The 18,667-nt window shown below is 38.0% G+C and overlaps 1 protein-coding gene across 13 annotated transcripts in view; it reads right to left on the reverse strand.

Annotated features, from left to right (window-relative positions):
* Nucleotides 1–18,667, reverse strand: part of PTPRM (protein tyrosine phosphatase receptor type M) — a 665,945-nt gene that overhangs the window by 478,164 nt on the left and 169,114 nt on the right. For 12 of the 13 annotated variants that reach the window (XM_053243114.1, XM_053243112.1, XM_053243120.1 and 9 more), the window contains exon 2: nt 2,233–2,355. The exons of the other annotated variant lie outside the window; for it this stretch is intronic. In XM_053243114.1, the coding sequence (XP_053099089.1) occupies nt 2,233–2,355 (123 nt within the window). The remainder of the gene's footprint in view (nt 1–2,232; nt 2,356–18,667) is intronic. 13 annotated transcript variants of the gene reach the window in all.

The following is an 18,667-nucleotide window of genomic DNA, read 5'->3' on the forward strand; positions in this document are numbered from 1 at the left end:
GCTTGATGGCCTAGCATAGTATTCTTCCCCTCAGGGCCTGTTTGTCCCCCAGGATTGCTGAGCAAGAGAGGCTGAAGGAGACTGCCACATGGTCCAAGCAGGCAGCTCCTGCCCCATCAAAGAGAACAATACATTCCACTCTTGCTTCTAAGTTAGCTAGAAGCAATGAACTCAGAATGGTCTGAGACACAGTGGTGAACACACTGGTGAAAATAAATAATTCATGGGACTTACTGAGGGTACCTTTAAGCTGAGAAGACCTTTTGCATGTTTAGAAAGAAAATTGGCTTTTTAGACATTTCACTGGTATGATCTAGATGGAATAGTGTGAAGAGTCACCTGTCACTGTACTTCACACCTAAGAGACTGTGTTTATATCTGCTTTTATTGATTCTTATGAGAAAGCTGTTCATCTCTGAGAGAGGCCACTGCAGATTAAAGCAGCTCATGTCAGTTTATTTCTGGACCTGCTCCTATATATTTATTTGTACAAAGCAAGAAAAACATATTTCTGGAGTACAGTATATCAGGTTTGAAAAATGCTACTCCTGATCTAAGTCTGCTTTAGTAAAATCAGAGGTGAGCATGATCTCAACAGAAAATAATGCAAAATACGAGATCATAAAAATACCTGATGACATCGTTTATTTTGCAGTCCAGTCCTATGCTTTAGTAAGTCCCATAGAGTTTAATTAATTCACTTCCATGTAAGTGTGCGCAAGTTGTAATTATACATGTAATTCTATGAATGTTTTCATGTAAGGAAGTTTTACTGAGTACGATAATCACTACCTCCCAGCTTGAGTGCATATGATTTCAAGCAACTCATAACAGGATGCGTACTTGATCTGACAAGAACATCATAGAATAAAGAAGATCAGGGGTATCTTGCACAGATGATATTTATTATCTAAAGCTTTATATTTACATTATAAGTTTTAATAAATAGGAAATTACTAGAAATTCATCAAAACACCGAAAAGAGTAAAGTAAAATAATCTGGTTCACAAATGCATAATGTGATGTGAATGGTAAATGATAAGCCAGGTGCATTTCGACTTTGAATATTCATCAGTGGCTTCCTAACTGTTCATAGATTTATGTGCAGGATCCATTTATCCCTTGAGGTGAGATGTTTTCATAGAGATTCTTGCTAATTGGCTTCTTACTACAACCTCCTGAAGTGGGAGGTGCTGTTACTAAATATATATAACCTGCCAAAAGTCTATTTTGGGAGTTTTCAAGAAACTTTATTTTTGCCAGTTACTTCATATTTGCAAACCAGATTATTTGACTTTATTCTTGTAAGTGTTTTGATAAATATTTAGCAATTTCCTCTTTATTAAGATATATACATTGATATAAACTTTTAGATTTATAAATCTAAAATCCAAACATAAACATCATCTCTTTGCACATGATACCCCCATCTTCTTTATTCTATGGTACATAAGATTTCAGCCTAAATCTAATAAAACTGGTATCTTTCCTAACTTTCCAAGTTAGAAATTTTCCTAGCCAGGACACCACACCTGGTACTCTTGAAGCTTCTCCCCGGGACTATGACACATCCATTTTAGCAGCTACAAATAAATAAGGTTAGAAATTTCTTTCTTCACAGAGTGGTGAATATTGTTGTTTCTAAACTTTCTGTTAATCTACAACTGCCACTATTCTGATTAGTATTAATACATCTTTCTAAAAACACTTAATATTCAGATAATCGCACCAGGTATGTATGTAAATTATTTTCATTTTATGGCTTTTCAAACATGTATTCTGTCCATCTCCCTTCCAGAGATCTCTCTAATACCATCTTGATATTGTAGCAGAACATTCTCCTTGTTACATAGTGTTAATATAAAGGGGAAAATACAAACCTGCAGTGAAACATCCTAACAATATTCACCCATTAAAGGTCCCCTTCTCTTTCCTACTGTTTTATATAATTCATAGTCTAATTTAATGTTCAGGATATCATACAGTCATTATATATACTTGATAATGACATAACTTAGGGAAAAATATTATCCAGTTGACAGTGTGCAACTTGTAAAGATGGAACACCATGTCTTCCATCTCCAGATATGCATCTCATAGCTAAGTTATTTTTGATATATGTTCCACATTTTTCATAAGCAACAATACAACCTAGGGAAAATAGTAGCCTAGCAAAAGTCCCTTATATATGTGATCTTAAAAAATGAAAGAAAAAAATCATATGAAAACAACCTGTTGGCATCCATGGATCTGACGAGGGTTTTACCAAAGTGTTCACTTGCTCCCAGTTAAGATCATCATCATCAGACTGACTATATCCACATGAGGTAAATGGTTCATCAAAGGAGCAGCCACCTGTAAAAAGACAAGATAGGAAAAAACAATGGAGTAACTTGGGATGGATAAATCACCAAACAGGCCAGGGTGTGGTCCTGACCAGAAACAACAACTCAGTAAAGAAGATAATGACAAAACATATTGCCAAAGTAATCAGAACAATTAACTTGTGCAATTTGCTGCCAATGTAAAAAATGCATATTTGTTAAAATACTGATATATCAAAACATGCATTACAATTTAGACTCTCAAGCAAAAACGTTTTAATAGAACAATTGTAAAACAAAATGTATACACAACAGTAAAATCCCCCAAACCAGGATGCTTAGAAATGAAGGTGTGTAATTGCCTCGTCAAATGCATTTGAACCTTCCTCATTGGTATACTAGGCTATCACAAGTTCTCAATTCAAAATGTCAATCATCAATACTTTATTTTGGTCTCTGACCAGCTATACACACAATTAAATAGTAAACATTATAGTACAGCAAACACAGCATTGGGTTTCTAAACTAAATGCTAAAACTTAATTAAAAGATTAATTAAAATGTAAGGTTAACTCATGTCGAACTCTACATGCCGCAGCACAAAATGTAGCAACACTAAAGGTGATTACTGAGTTCTGGTCAGAAAGAAGATAGGAGATAAAAACAATTCATCAAATCATCCTGGCAGATTTGAGTGAAAAGGAGAAATAAAAATGTTACGAAGATCACAATAAAAAATACAGTACCAAAGGACGTGTCCCACTGTCTCAACTATGGAGCATGTACGTTCCATAAATTGAATTTTCTGGAATCTATCCTCTAACACAGCAGAGGGGAGGACATCAAACCACACCATGGTGAATGCCCTCCAGTGTTTGAGGACTATAAGCTTAGTAAGATAGTTAGCTGGCATATTAAAGTTAGTTAATTCAAAATTTCAAAAGTAGCCTTGAAATCTTCCAGAAATAATACAACACATGTACTGTTAAAATGATCCCTTCAAAAGGTTAACAATCAAAATTTAAATACAAGTGGCCCTTGTTATTCGAGGAGATTCCATTCTGGCTACAAGCACAGATAATGAAACTGCGGCTAATGAAACCTTAAGTCAATGGGAATAGGGGGGGTTAGGTTTCAGAGCCCTGGAAAAATCACCAAAAAACCACCAAAAAGCCAGGGTAAAAGCAGAAATAAGGATGGAGCACAGCACTGTACCTTGGCCACCTCCTCTTCTCCAGCTCCTCCAACAATGCCCCCAGCTTCTCCAGTAATGCATAATCATGATGTTTCCTCACCTACTGTTGAAGCCCAGCACTTAGCAGCACAAGCCCCTTGGCCTGATTGGTTGGCTGGCCAAAGAGGCAGCACAAAATTAAATCCAATTCAAGTAAACACACATTGAGGAGTGTGTGAGAATCAAGGAGTGAGCGAAGAATCAATCACCAGAATCAACAGATAATTAAAATCAATTTTTACTTTAAATTGAGTTTTAATATGCAATTTAAACTAAATACAGCACTGTAATTATCAAAATTAAAATTAATTCTTTATTTGGAATGTTTAAGTATAACACAAAATTTCATCAAAATTAAAACTAAATTTATAAAAGTGATAATTGGCATCTTATGAGGGCATCACAAGGCTGCAAGAGGATCCAGAAAATGGCTCCAAAAGGCTCCACAAAAACGGCTCCAAAAAGCTTCAAAAGGTTCCAGAAAAATGGCTCTTGAAGGCTCCTAATGGCTCCCTAAGGATGCCAAATGCTACCCAAAATGGCTTATAGAAGCCCAAAAAACTCCAAACATGCAGACCAAAGCACTCCATTGTCCTCCTCCAAACTCTTCTCACAACTGACGAGCACATGCAGCAAAAGCATGACCATGGAAAGGAACAACTGCGCTGCTAAAAGCCACGGATATGCAAAGCCACGTGCTGCAAATAATGAGGTCAGGTATATATTGCCTGACCGCAGATACATGAAACAGTAAGTGCCGAAACAGCAGATAACGAGGGCCACCTGTACAAGTAAAATATATAAATCTTCCTTCGTAATACATAAAGCTTCTGTAAATTTCTTTTCACCCTATGAAGGCAAGCATATAGTCACTACTTTCAACAGCAGCATCACTGCCTAACTTTAATTGCAAATACATTGCAGTTTGCTAATGTCAGTTATAAATCAAATCAGCTACACAATATCAGGCACACTTAAACCTTGCTTCAACCCTAATTTCTACTACATGAACACAGCTGACTTTGCACAGTATTCCAGAGGTCAAGATGTGAAACATCTGTGGCAAGGAGGGGCTGGAGCTGTTTCAAGGAATCAAGGATGCTGGAAGGTTGCCAGAACCTAAGGGGTATACTTGTGGGTCAAATAGGCCGTAAGCCAGAATTTGGCTTTTTTAAAGCCAAATCTGGCCACCTAGTAGACAGGCAAGTCAATAACACTTCCAAAAACACAGTACAGCAAATCACCGATGATGGTAAATCCCCACATGACTAGACACTGGTTGACATGTCCTGCACAGTAAAGTGGGGATTCAGGCTTACTTTCGTCACTGAGGGGCTCGCACAATTTCAAGTTACTAGTAAAATAGTGGGATTTAGCCCAAATATTTTCTACTGACATGTTAAAAAAAATAATTATTCTGTATGCTTGACTGAAGCATTTGCATTGATATAATCTCTGTAACTTCCATAATGCAAAAAAAATAATAATTATTATTTTACATTTTTATCCCATTCTTCCTCCAAGGATCCCAGATCAGTGTGCATGCTTATGTTAATCCTCACAACAACCCTGTGAGGTAGGTTAGGCTGAGACATATGTGACTGGCCCAGAGTCACCCATTGAGTTTCATGGCCGGATAAGGATTTGAACTCCCGGTCCTAGTCCAACACTAACCAGTACACCACATTGGCTCTAAAAACACTTATTCTCTTTATATTCCCACACATTTGGTTTGGTACTGGTCAAAATTGAACTAAAAGTTTTAATCAATACTGCATAAAACTAAAAGTACTGGTTTCTCCCCTAAGTAACAAAACAAAACAATAACAAAAAAGAACAAAATGCTACTAAGACCTAAGGCGGGGGGAGTTAAGGGGAAATGGGTAGATGGAATATACCTGCAGATTAATTAATGTGAGAAATATCTTTCCCCTCTTAAATACCACCTGTTTTCCTTATTATGAACTTCACAAACATATTAGGTATGCCCTACTGTCAGGGAGGTAGGTCATTTATCTGGTCTTCCCTCTCTGAGGGAAGAGAGCTGGTCTTGTGGTAGCAAGCATGACTTGGCCCCTTAGCTAAGCAGGGTCTGCCCTGGTTTTATATGAATGGGAGACTTGATGTGTGAGCACTGTAAGATATTCCCCTTAGGGGATGGAGCCTCTCTGGAACAGCATCTAGGTTCCAAGTCCCCACCCTGGCATCTCCAAGACAGGGCTGAGAGAGATTCCTGCCTACAACCTTGGAGAAGCCACTGCCAGTCTTTGTAGACAATACTGAGTGAGAGGGACCTACAGTCTGACTCAGTATATGACAGCTTCCTATGTTCCTATCTTAATGCAGTTCTGAACTTTATTCCAAGGAAGAGTGTTACTCATGCTGAGTTCTCAGAGTTCTCAATTAAAGAGAGAATCTCACCATGACTACAATATTTGTCTTCACAAACAGATGCTCTAATCACAGACAAGAGTTTAAGAATGTGCCTTCAGCACAGGGATGGGGCTTGACAGCCTACGGCATTGGTGTTGCACCCAAGTACAGCATTCATGGTTTTAATCACTTTAATGGGGCTATTAGTGCTAAGCATTTAAAGGAAACGAGCAGTCCTGGACATTGCATCTTTCTGCAATACTCTGACTGTACTAACCTTAATTAAAAATTCCACTGGGAAGAAAAAACTCATTAAGGAACTTATAGTACTTACTCAATATTTCACCGTCACAAAAACATATAATTTGTCTTGCACATTAAGAGTAAGAGAATACCTTCAGAAATCAAATAGATTCGTTCAATAGCAAACAGGTGCCTAGCTACATTTTGTGGCCAGAAATTTCAGAATAGGCAGGGGGGAAATAATACTTGCATAAAACTAAAATACATTTTTTGCAAATCAAATTTGAAGAGAAGAGTATTATAATGTTCTTTGTGCTTTGCTGCTAAAAAGATGTCCAAATCAACTGTGGAAAGATGACAGGGTTGCTACATTCAGGGATGGTAAAATATTAAACATTCTAAATTAGGGTTTGAAACAAAACCTTGAGCCCCTGGTGGTGCAGTGGTAAAACTGCCGCCCTGTAACCAGAAGGTTACAAGTTCGATCCTGACCAGGGGCTCAAGGTTGACTCAGCCTTCCATCCTTCCGAGGTCGGTAACATGAGTACCCAGAATGTTGGGGGGCAATATGCTAAATCATTGTAAACCGCTTAGAGAGCTCCGGCTATAGAGCGGTATATAAATGTAAGTGCTATTGCTATTGCTATTGCTAAAATATTGAAGGCTACCACTAGCCTTTTAGAGAAAGACTACTATTCAGCGTGTCTTACTTCCCAACCCTGCCCTGCCCCTGCTCCCAATACCTATGCTAAATTGTTATGGGCTTGAGTGGCAGTTCCCACTCTGTTCTTTACTCCTGACCTCCATTCCATTGTAACCGCATTCTTCAGCTACTCTCAGCCACAGACTTAATTGGTAGTCACACAACCTCCCTGCTTTCTGGTTTCTTTAGACCAGTGATTCTCAAACTTGGGTCCTCAGGTGTTATTGGACTTCAACTCCCATAATCCCCAACCAAAGGCCACTGAGGCTGGGGATTATGGGAGTTGAAGTCCAATAACACCTGAGGATCCAAGTTTGAGAATCCCTGCTTTAGACCCTTTTATTCATCCCCCACTCTCCTGTAAGATGGAGATTAGACCTGCTCATAGAAGAAATCCAGGAGCAGTTACAGTCTCCCCGCCACCCGCACCAAAAGATAGGAGAAAGGGGAGCTCCATTCCCTGTATCCAAACAATGAGATGAATTTAACATTTTGATATCTATAGTCCTACTCAGACATTACGTTGTCCTTGCATACAGACTGATGTACACACATGAACATGTTTTGTGTGAGTGCTTGTACATACATTCACTTTAAAAGTGAACTTGGGTACAGACCCTCTCAAATGCAGGGCACAGATTGGAAGTGGGAGTGTGCTTCTGTATGTGCACTGAACACAACATGTGAACAGTTTTATGTTCCCTGTACATAGACTGCATATGCATTGAACATAATGCGTGAACAAAGAATATGGCCTCAACTTTCTGAAAGCATATATGATGAATAAGAATATGACATATATTTATTTACAAAAACAGATAGATAGATAGATAGATAGATAGATAGATAGATAGATAGATAGATAGATAGATAGATAGATGTATTAACCTTAAGCCAGTGCCAGAAAACCAATCAACAATGGAAAAACAGGCCTCCAAAATGGTGCTTGAAACATAAAACCGTTTCAATTGAAATAGGGTTGTTCTGCTCCGAGTTCGAAACAGGCCCTTTATTTACTTGATTAAGAAATTGTATTTTAATAGAGGAAAAAAGAAAAGATAATTACATCTCTTGAGCAATCAATTACAGCTAATAGAAGGAAAGTTTAAGTTATACAAAGATAAAAACCTCATCCGTCTTAATGATAGTTATTCAGAAAGCACATAAACGTATGCAATATATTTCCAGATCATTTTTAACAACAAGAATCATTTTCTGAAGAAAATTAGTAACATAATTAGATTACAAAGCATAGGAAGGTAATAACTTTTCTTGGTATTTGAGCCCCACCATTCAAACTTCAACGGACCCCTATCCTTTAACTGAACTTTTTCTTAAAGCACATATATTTTAACAATTAAAACGAGAGGAAAGGGAGAGGAGGAAGTAGAAAAAATAAGCTATATTTAATTGGGAATTCTAGAAAATAGAAGTTTTTCATAATGATATCCCTAATTTAAACAAAACCATAATATACTGTCTATTTCTCTGGGAATCAAATTTTAATTTAATTGTTAACTTTCAGGTAACTAGTATACCTCAATTATTTCCCTATTTTAAAGCAAGACTGTTAATAATGCAATAATGCCATTATTTCATTGGGAATATAATCTTTTTTCTTTTTCTTTTTTTCATTTGACCAGAATCACAGCTTTCCTAGTTTAATAGCCAACCATCAAAATAAGACTGATTACAAGACATAAGATATTATACTTTTTGACATTAATTTGCAGCAGAGGCCCTTAAAATCAGGGGTCAATATAATTATAATTATGCAATTAGAAATAAACAATCTACAGCGTTCTGAGTTCGAAATATTCCACAATAATCCTTAGGCCCCCATCTAAAAGTATTTAAAAGCATCTGTAAATAAAAATAACGGTTAACAGAAGATCATGTGGGTAATGCCATAGATCTTCAAGTTAGAAAAAGCCAAATCTAAGATGTGGATATAACCCCTGCATTGTACTGAACTTGATAAAAGCTTCCCAGGATCTCAAATAAGTTTCATCTGTAGTATTTCAGAGGAAGGCTGTCACCTTAGCCACTGAGGCAAATTCCCACAACTTGATTAGCCAGTCATCCAATGTTGGGAGTGTCTGCGAACACCAGTTTGCAGCATAGAGGATCCTTGCAGCCGTGATCATATATAAAGATAGCTTGATATGTTTGGAAGGTATAGAAGGTTTAGTTATATTTAACAACAACAAAAAAAACCTCAGGTAAATAAGCAAAATTTATATTTAGAATTTTCTGTATTTGATTGTGATTTTTTTTTTCAAAATTGCTGCACTTTATCACAAGTCCACCACATGTCATAAAAAGTCCCCAGCTGCTTGTTGCATTTCCAGCAGTTGCGGGAGTAATTATTGTCAATCTTATTGATAGTTGCAGGTGTCATGTACCATTGAAAAAAAAAATGTTGTCCCATTTTCCTCTTAACATGATATTTGCTGTGAACTTTATATTTGTCTTCCACTGATACTCCCATTGCTGAAAGTTGATTGTTTTATTTAGATTTTGCACCCATTTAACCATGCAGTCTTTGATCTGTTCTGTTCCTGAATCATACTTTAGCAGCAATTTGTAAATCAGACCCAGAAGGTGGCAGTTATTTTTAATTATTAGTTCTTCAAACTCCGTCAAGTCTGAGTTTACCACCCTGTTTCCATATTTCTTTCTGTATAGTCAAGGTGATTTGCAGGTATTGGAACCAAGGTGGTTCTGTGGACCATTCCATAGCCAAGGTTTGATAGGATTTAGGTTTTATTCCGCTTGTAGTTAATTTTTACATTGTGAATGCTTTATCTCTACAAAAGGTGTTTTTTTTTTTTTTAAATCTTCTTCATAAAAAAGATCTTTAAAATAGATGCTATTGGTGATATATCCGGGGTGGTTCTGTTTCTGAATTTATCCCAAACACTTAGGAGGCTGTTTCTTATCATATGAAGTTTTATTTCTTGATCCTCCCTTCTTGCTTCGGTCCATAAAAGTTTGTGTAAACCTTGCAACAGATCTGCTCCCTCCATTTCCATAATGGGGTCATGCAGTGATTTAATCCAGTCTGTAAACCATGTCAAACAACTAGCACGATAATATAATTTCAAGTTGGGGACTGCCAAACCGCCCCATTATTTTGCATTTTGCATAATCTTAAATCTAATTATTGGTTTTTTAATCTGCCCAAATAAAAGAATTACTATACCTCTGCCACATATTTAAGATCTTGTCTTCTATTTTAATTGGGATCATTTGAAACAAGAAATTCATTCTTGGTAAGACATTCATTTTTATGGATGCAATTTTTCCTAACCAGGAAAGATTCAGTTTTTTCCATCTGTCCAAGTCCGTTAAAATTGATTTCCAGGTTGGTAAGTAATTGTTCTTAAACAGATCCTTGTTATTCCCTGTTTTAGCCAGCGTGGTGTAGCGGTTAGAGTGCTGGACTAGGACTGGGGAGACCCGAGTTCAAATCCCCATTCAGCCATGAAACTAGCTGGGTGACTCTGGGTCAGTCACTTCTCTGTCAGCCTAACCTACTTCAGGGTTGTTGTGAAAGAGTAACTTAAGTATGTAGTACACCGCTCTGGGCTCCTTGGAGGAAGAGCAGGATATAAGTGTAATAAATAAATAAATAAATAAATATTAATCCCAAGATATTTAACAGGTTTTTCTGTTGCCTGGAATCCAGTCTTTTCCTTCAAGTGCTGTAATTCCATATTGGTAAAGTTCCATGTAATAATCTGCGTTTTGTCTTTATTAATCTTGTAACCGGAAATCATGCTGTGTTGTTTTATATGATCAATTATCACATCTAAGGTGTCCACTGGATGAGTTATTGTAAGAGCGATGTCATCAGCATACATCTTTATTTTATGATCACAGTTTGCCATCTTAATCCCAAAATTTTCTCATCTTGCCAAATCTTCTCTGCCTGGGGTTCTAAAACCATGATATACAGCAGTGGGGAAAGGCACTTGATAAAGGCACTTGTCTGGCGTCTTTACCAATAAGGCAACTTTTTGACAAAGTCCCATTTACTATTATCCTCGCCGACTGTTCTTGATATATACTTTGAATCCAAGCAAGGCAGTCTGAGCCACAATTCATTCGCTGCAGAATCTAGAACATAAATGACCAGTCCAAATTATCAAAGGCTTTCTCTGCATCTAGAAAGATCATTGCTGTTTTATTCTTCTTTACAATATCATCTATTACATTCAATGTAAATCTCAGATTATCTTTCATAATTCTCTTTGGGATGAATCCTGTTTGATCAGAGTGTATTATATCTGGAAGGAGTTTCTTCAGCCTTCTTGCTAAAATCCCTGCAAAAATTTTGTAATCCACATTCAACAAAGAAATGGGTCAGTACGATTCCGGCTGCATTGCATCATTTCCTTCTTTAGGAATCAAAAAAAATGAATGCTTCTTGCCAAGAAGAGGGTATAACTTGTTGACTTAAGATTATTTATTTATTTAAAAAGTGTTCTGTTTCAAGCTCAGAATGGCCTGTTTCGAGTCGAAACATTTTGCTGCTGATACGTACTGCACATCTGACCTACTTCACAGGGTTGTTGTGAAGAGAAACTCAAGTATGGAGTACACTGCTCTGGGCTCCTTGGAGGAAGAGCGGGATATAAATGTAAAAAAATAAAATAAAAAATAAATCCCTCATTTGGATGATGTGAGCTCCCCTGAATGCTATATGTTTCAAAAGTAAATGAATGAATATATTTACAAACATGCCACAGTAAAGGTCCTGAGTATGCATAATCCTTATTTCTTAAAGTAAACAATTATAATTCAAGCTTTCAAATTACCCTTCCATATTTATTATATTAGCTTTGCTTCATAATGGAATTCACTCAATAGTTAGTTCACCCTAACCCCATGTTCAGTCAGATTAAGTCAATTCATTGACAGTGACAGCAGTGTCCATGCAATGCAACCCAGCAGAACTTTTTAAAGTGGCCCAAGACCTTTCTCAACATAGTCCATACAATGATGTGAGAGAACTCCGAGAAATGGTATGACCTTTTTGCTACGTATGCCCTTAATGATGCATCCAGAATGTGACATAGTCTTATTTTGATGAATATATTTCAGGTGTTGTGGCCTGAGGAAGTGCATAAATTAGTCACAGATACATAGCCTACCACATGGTACATAATCTACCACATGTATGCTCAAACCTTGTCTCTTTTGGCTAATAACATCTAGCAAAAGGGATGTAGTGGGATGTAGTGAATGTCTGTTTTCAAGACTGGGTAGTCCCAGATGCTGATCAACAAACCATCAGACCCATGTTTTGAGTTTAGTTTTGTCAAAACATCTGGTTCAACCACCATTTCTACAAAACATTTCAGCTATTCGCATTTCATTCTGAGCTCGAAACAAAATGCAAAATTCATTTCGTGCACATCCCTAACTATATTACAGTGGTTCTACTCTTACATGGATAGCCAATTCCAGAAGGTAGTGTGGAGAGACTACAGCTCTGCCCTGAGGCACTAATGCTGCAGGGTCCCACAAGGTTCTTTCTTGTTCATGCGTTTCAACATCTACATCTGCTGACTCAGCAATAAGAGACCTTTTAAAGTGGTGATTCTCTTATATTTAGCAGGGGGAGAGCTACTGGTCCTATCCAACCGCAGGACAGCATCCCTCCAGTGGCTGTTCCAGGTATCTACCTCATGCTTCTTTTTAGATTGTGAGCCTTTTGGGGACAGAGGACCATCTTATTTATGTATTATTTATTTTTCTATGTAAACCATTTTGAGAATTTTGTTGAAGAGTGGTATATAAAAATTCGTAGTAGTAGTATGACATGAAACTGCATGAAACATAAAGTCACCCAGTGATTTGGAATAAGATGTCATCAGTACGTTGATGACACTAAGCACTCTTCTTTATGCAACGGAAATTTTGAATCAATGTCTGAAAGCTGTTAATAAATTGAAACTCAATAAATTGAAACTCAATCCAGACAAGATGAAAGAACTGTTGATAGGTGGATTTCAACAGTAGTTCACTGTACTTCAAACTACAATGGCCATCCCTAAGGCCAGCCATAGGGATGTGCTAACCGGCTCGACCTCAAGCTGGTTCAACATTGAACTGGTCTGGTTTGGCTTGAACTGTTCAGGGGACTAAACCAAACATATGCAGTTCGGTTCTAGTCTGAACTTGAACTGAACTGGGCAAACTGGTTTTGTGCACAAATCCTAGCCGAAGATCCAATTTTTCCATCGGTCCAAGTCCATTAACTGATTTCCAGGTTGGTAAGTAATTGTTCTTAAACAGATCCTTGTTATTCCCTGTTATAATAATCCCAAGATATCCCAAGATATTGTTCAGAGGACTAAACCAAACATATCCGGTTCAGTTCAAGTCTGAACTTGAACTGAACTGGGCAAACCGGTTTTGTGCACAAATCCTAGCTGAAGTCCAAAACTCTTTGAATATTCCATCAGCTACCCTGGGAGCACCAGTACTTAAAGCATGGGGTATATCTCTAAAACAAACAAATAAAAACCAACTTGGGGACTCGGAAGCAAAGTATTTTATAAAGAGTCCAGGAAATATGAGGCACATATGCTCTTCTTTGGATCTTGGCCAACATGCTTAGTAATTTCTTCAGTAGTTTCTGACTTTACAGTGGAGGTGAAACATGTAGGATTTAAAACTGTTTCAATTAATTTTTTCAAGAGAGATTTTAAATGACTGAATCGGCACCTTTTTAAAATGAAAGTTCTTTACAGTGAAAAGAACATAGTAACTTTCAGTGTCACCAAAATAATTTTTATTTCAAATCATTACAATAACACTTACTATAACAAGGGTCCAGAACTAGAGTTAGTTAGAACTATTTATTGCAATCCTCTGCTCCCTTCTTTCCCATGCTTTTCCGTGGCTTCATCCTAGAAAACATGTGTAATGTTTGAAGGCTTAGCAGCACATTGCCCCAATTCGGTCAGGTGACGGTTGTATGGGAAGGAACTGCAGACCACAGGATCACACAGTCCTCTGAGATATTTTTAGAGGTGTTAAAGAGCACTTCTGGGGAAGGAGAGATCAGCTATAACCGCCACCACCCTGCCATGCATACAGCAGGACTCTGAATTTACTAAACGCTGCAGAGTTGCTCTGCATCCGCACTGTTAGTGGGAATGTCAGAAATTGTTTTAGCTAACTTGCTATATTTCAGATAAAATTTCAAAGGCATTTGAAAACAAATATTGATTTAATTTTAACCTTCCTGAATAAAATGGAATGTTCTTCCATAATCACACTTCTTCCATAGTGCAACAAATGTGTTTTGATTAATACCACTGAGGAAGGATTTCAAGAGAAATGCCACACCTATGCAAAACTAATCTCCAAACATGTTGTTATATAACAAACATAGCAAACAAATGCAAAATAAAGGCCTGGTTGAGCCTAATAAAATCAGAAAGAAACAAAGCACATCAAGAATATATGTAGACAAAGAACATACAAACTGAAACCATTCAAAATGTATAGCAAGGAAAAGGAACCTTGATCAAAGTCTCATGCTTCTGCCAGATTTGACACACAAAGTAGAAGTGGAAACTGCATGACTATGAAGGAAATGAATATCAAAGCAGTCTACAAGGAGCCCTTTTCTCTTTTTTTTACTGGCCGAAAGAATGAAAGCTATGTAAAATATTAATAAGCTCAGGTACAACAGGCAATTAAAATGTTGAGCTGCACCTCCTAGATTAAACACTAAATGGAACACTTTAAATTCCATCATGGTTTTAATCATGCTATCCTAATACATGGTTTAAGATAAGCTTTGGAATTGCTCCAAATTAGCAAAATAAATTGACTTTTGACAAAATAGAACAAATTATTTATTTTATTTATTTTTCAGTTTATATACCTCCTTTCATAAAACTTATCCCAAAGGTTTTTACAAAAATTAATACCATAAAATCACATTAAAATCAATGAAGACCACAAAGACACCAAAAAGCAACAACTATAAAAAACAAAAGACTGGACAGGCAGAAAGGAGAGACTGGCAACCTCAAAGCCTGAATAAAAGAGTTTCCAGTTGTTTTTGAAAAGCAGTTACGGACACCAGACAACAGACACCTGCTGGGAGAGCACTCCAGAGCCTGGGGACAACAATGGAGAAACCCTGTCCTGCGTGCATGATAACATTGAGCCTCCCTCAATGTAGGAACCTCCCTCAATGTCGGCACCTCCCTCAATTATTATATCAAAGCTAATGTATCATCATCTCCTTATTCCTCCACCCTGTCAGATTCGCATTCAAAAGAAAAGACAGATGCAAAATGCTTGCTACTTATAGTGTAGGTGCCTAGGGAGAACGAGGTTGTTGGTTCGAATCCCTGCTGGTATGTTTCCCAGTCTATGGGAAACACCTATATCGGACAGCAGCAATATAGGAAGATGCTGAAAGGCATTGTCTCATATTGCAAGGGAGATGGCAATGGTAAACCCCTCCTGTATTCTACCAAAGAAAACCACGTGGCTCTGTGGTCACCAGGAGTCGACACCGACTTGATGGCAAAACTTTACCTTTACTATTACAAATAATTATACAGAATTGGGGAAATACACTTTTTGCTCAGTTGTTGGTCCATGCACAGGCGCATATCCATACATGGCATTGTCAGACATTTAACTATGTGAACAAGCTCTTAAGTGGCAAGATTCTGATCCTTGCATTTGCTAGGTAATATAAAACTATTAAGATAGGAGTTTCCCTCTGGGTTTTATAGGTTAAAATATCCATGTTTACCCAATCATTAAAACAGTGGGTAAAATTACCTGTTAATGACAAGCCGTTCCCAGGTGATTCTAAAGACAATTACAGAAGTGTCATCTGTTAACAGAGTTCATTATCTTACATTCCCTAGCTATTCAATAAATTGGAATATTCTGAAATTTGCCATTTTAGATCTTAAAGCACAACTTTAAACATTACTGATTTTTAACATGTCTGATAGAACGAAATGAACAAAAAGTATTGCTTGAATGTTAACAAATGAGATGTGAGAATTGTTCTGCCACAATTCTACCTTTTAAAAAAACAGAATACTTAAAAGCAGCAAAACTTAAAACTTTGTAAGCTATAAAATAAAGAAAAATCTTTCAGTTATGCCCAGCTATGAAATCCATAGAGGAGATAGTAAATTCTTTTTCTTCTGTATTTTAAAAACAAAACACCTAAGATATTGAATCTTGTGTGTCTAGAAGGCATTTCAATGAGCAGTTCTCTTCATCTGCCATTTCAGCTTTTAAAACAGGTATCATCCACCTTTATACTCCTCAAGCTAAAAACCACAAGTGTACTTGGAGCTCAATCATTCTCCATGGTGCAACTCATTTTTAATGAGCATCCTTTCTTCATGTCCCCCAGAAGACAAAATCCACAAAGCAATCTCAGGTAATTTGAAACTAAGGTCTGCTACTTCTTCCAACTATTGTCTTTTTGAGCCTGAAAACTTCCTGTTAAACTCATATGGGAACGGTGGACCATTTCAGTCAAACCTGATTTCACTTATTTATCACAAGCTCCTGCTTAGAGGCCCCACTGCGCACAGTCTGTTTCAGGCTTTGAACTTTAGAAAGGATTTAAACAGTCAATCTCAATATCATTATAAACCAAGTGCATTACTTTCCTATTGATTGTGAGAAAATAAAAAAAAAGTTTGAGACTTGATTTCATGGGTAATCTTTTCCATTTACTTGATGGGTTTTTGCAGTTGCAAGTGCATACGCTTACATGACAGCATATTAAGCAGGGATGGGAAATCCAATCTATACAAAATACTTTTCGAGTTTTAAGTAAAGGACAAAAAGCAGTATTCATGTTGTTGGCCTCGAAGAGTTTTCAATTAGTTCAGACAATGAAAAACATTTCAACAATAATTACAAGTACTTTCTCAGTTATTGTAAAGAATATGCACTAGTAACTTTTGTAATGCATTTTAACAAGTGCTCCTCTGATACCAAGGTCTGTGGTCCATAATAATACACTGCATTCTTTTAAAAGTTGTGAGAAAGATTCTGGTGGGATCTCCACATGGTTACCTGAGTACAAGATTCCAGTTGTTGAGTTTAGTCCTCTGCTATGCCTCTACTATACCAAAGTCCCACTATAATAAGTAATGATAATAATCCACTATGCATTTCTAATTAGTAGGTCGGAGCATCCCTAATTTGAAGAATTTTATTTTAAGACTTGCATTTTTACTGGTGGCTACTATTATCTCCTTTGCCTAAAGTTAGAAGATATATATTAAGGCTGTTCACATGAGCAGTCCTGCTCAGGTACTTGGGTAGGGCTGGTCATGTGAACAGCCGGGATCATGGCTCATCCTGGCACTACCTCCCTGGATAGCCTGGGAATTTTCCCTGAGCTTCTCCCTGGATAAGAGGGTGCAAGCATGCCTTTTTACCCAGGTCAATAGTAGGGATGTGCGCAGACTGGGTCCGTGACAGTTCAGTAGTAGTGGGGAATTTACCTTTAAGGAGTGTGGAGGGTGCTCATCCCCCCCGCCTCATTTTCCCTGCCAGCACTGTCATAAAAACCACTGGCGCGGGCAGCAGCATACCTCCATGCCGCCTCAGCCGGTGTCAGACTGGAAGTGGCCAGCACACATCACGCACTTGCACTGGCCACTTCCCGTCCGATGCTAGCCAGGGTGGCAAGGGGGTATATGCTGCCGCCCCGTGCCAGCGATCTACACGACAGCACAGGTGGGGGGGTGAGCACTCTCCCCGCTCCTTAAAGGTAAACCCCTGCCATCACTGAACCGGCCGAAATCCAGTTCATGCACATCCCTAGCTCTGTTGCCAGATTTGGCTTTTTTAAAGCCAAATTCTGGGTTATGGCCCATTTGACTCACGAGTATACCCCTGAGGGTCTGGCCTAGTCCCTGGTTGTGCATCTTCTCAGACTGCAGACAACCTGAACAGACACAGAGCCAAGCGTCTAGAGCGCCCAGCTTGAGGAGGAAATCCCTCAATGCATTTCGGGATATTTGCAGGCCAAGCTGGGATTTCCCAGCCTCCAGAAACCTGCGCTGCCCACAGCAGCATAGATTGTGTGAGTGTGGAAGCCACATGTCCCACATAAGGCTCCTGGTCATCTAGGGGTAAGGTAAGATCAATCTTGCCTTCCCTTGTACCCTCTCCGCTGGGTTGCAATGGTAAAAGGGGGGCAAAAATGCAATAAACCCTCAGGAAAAGTCTCCTACCATGCTTTGCAGGTGTCCAGTAATGCAATCCATCCCAAATTCTCCATTTTCCCCCCATGGGAAAAAAAAAAGCTTTTTAAAAAAAGAAATGAGCCACCAAATGGGTCATCTTGACAACATGGCAGCTGGAAATGACCTCTGCAGTCACTTCTGTCCCTCTAGGAACTGTGGATATGTGGGTTTTAACCCGTTCATATCAGCAGATAATGAAATCAGATGTCAAATCTGCAAATTTGTGATACAGCAGATAAAGAGTCCATAAATAACAAGATTTTGCCTTTATTAACTTTACTCATAGCAGCTTAAGTTTTTGTTTACTCAATGATTTGCTTTGCTTGAAAAGTCAGGGTTTTTCCACCACTACAGGCAACCAAACCATAGTTTCAGGGGTGAATTAACACATAAGCAAAGTAAGCATTTGCCAACAGTGGCAAATTTGTAGGAGCGGCACATTCTGATGGCCAGGGAAGGGGCCGAGGGAAGTTCTTAGTCTTTTAAAAAACTACATTTTTAAAAGCACCAGTTAGTG

Source organism: Hemicordylus capensis, chromosome 4 (genome assembly GCF_027244095.1).
Source record: "Hemicordylus capensis ecotype Gifberg chromosome 4, rHemCap1.1.pri, whole genome shotgun sequence".
Lineage (NCBI taxonomy): Eukaryota > Metazoa > Chordata > Lepidosauria > Squamata > Cordylidae > Hemicordylus > Hemicordylus capensis.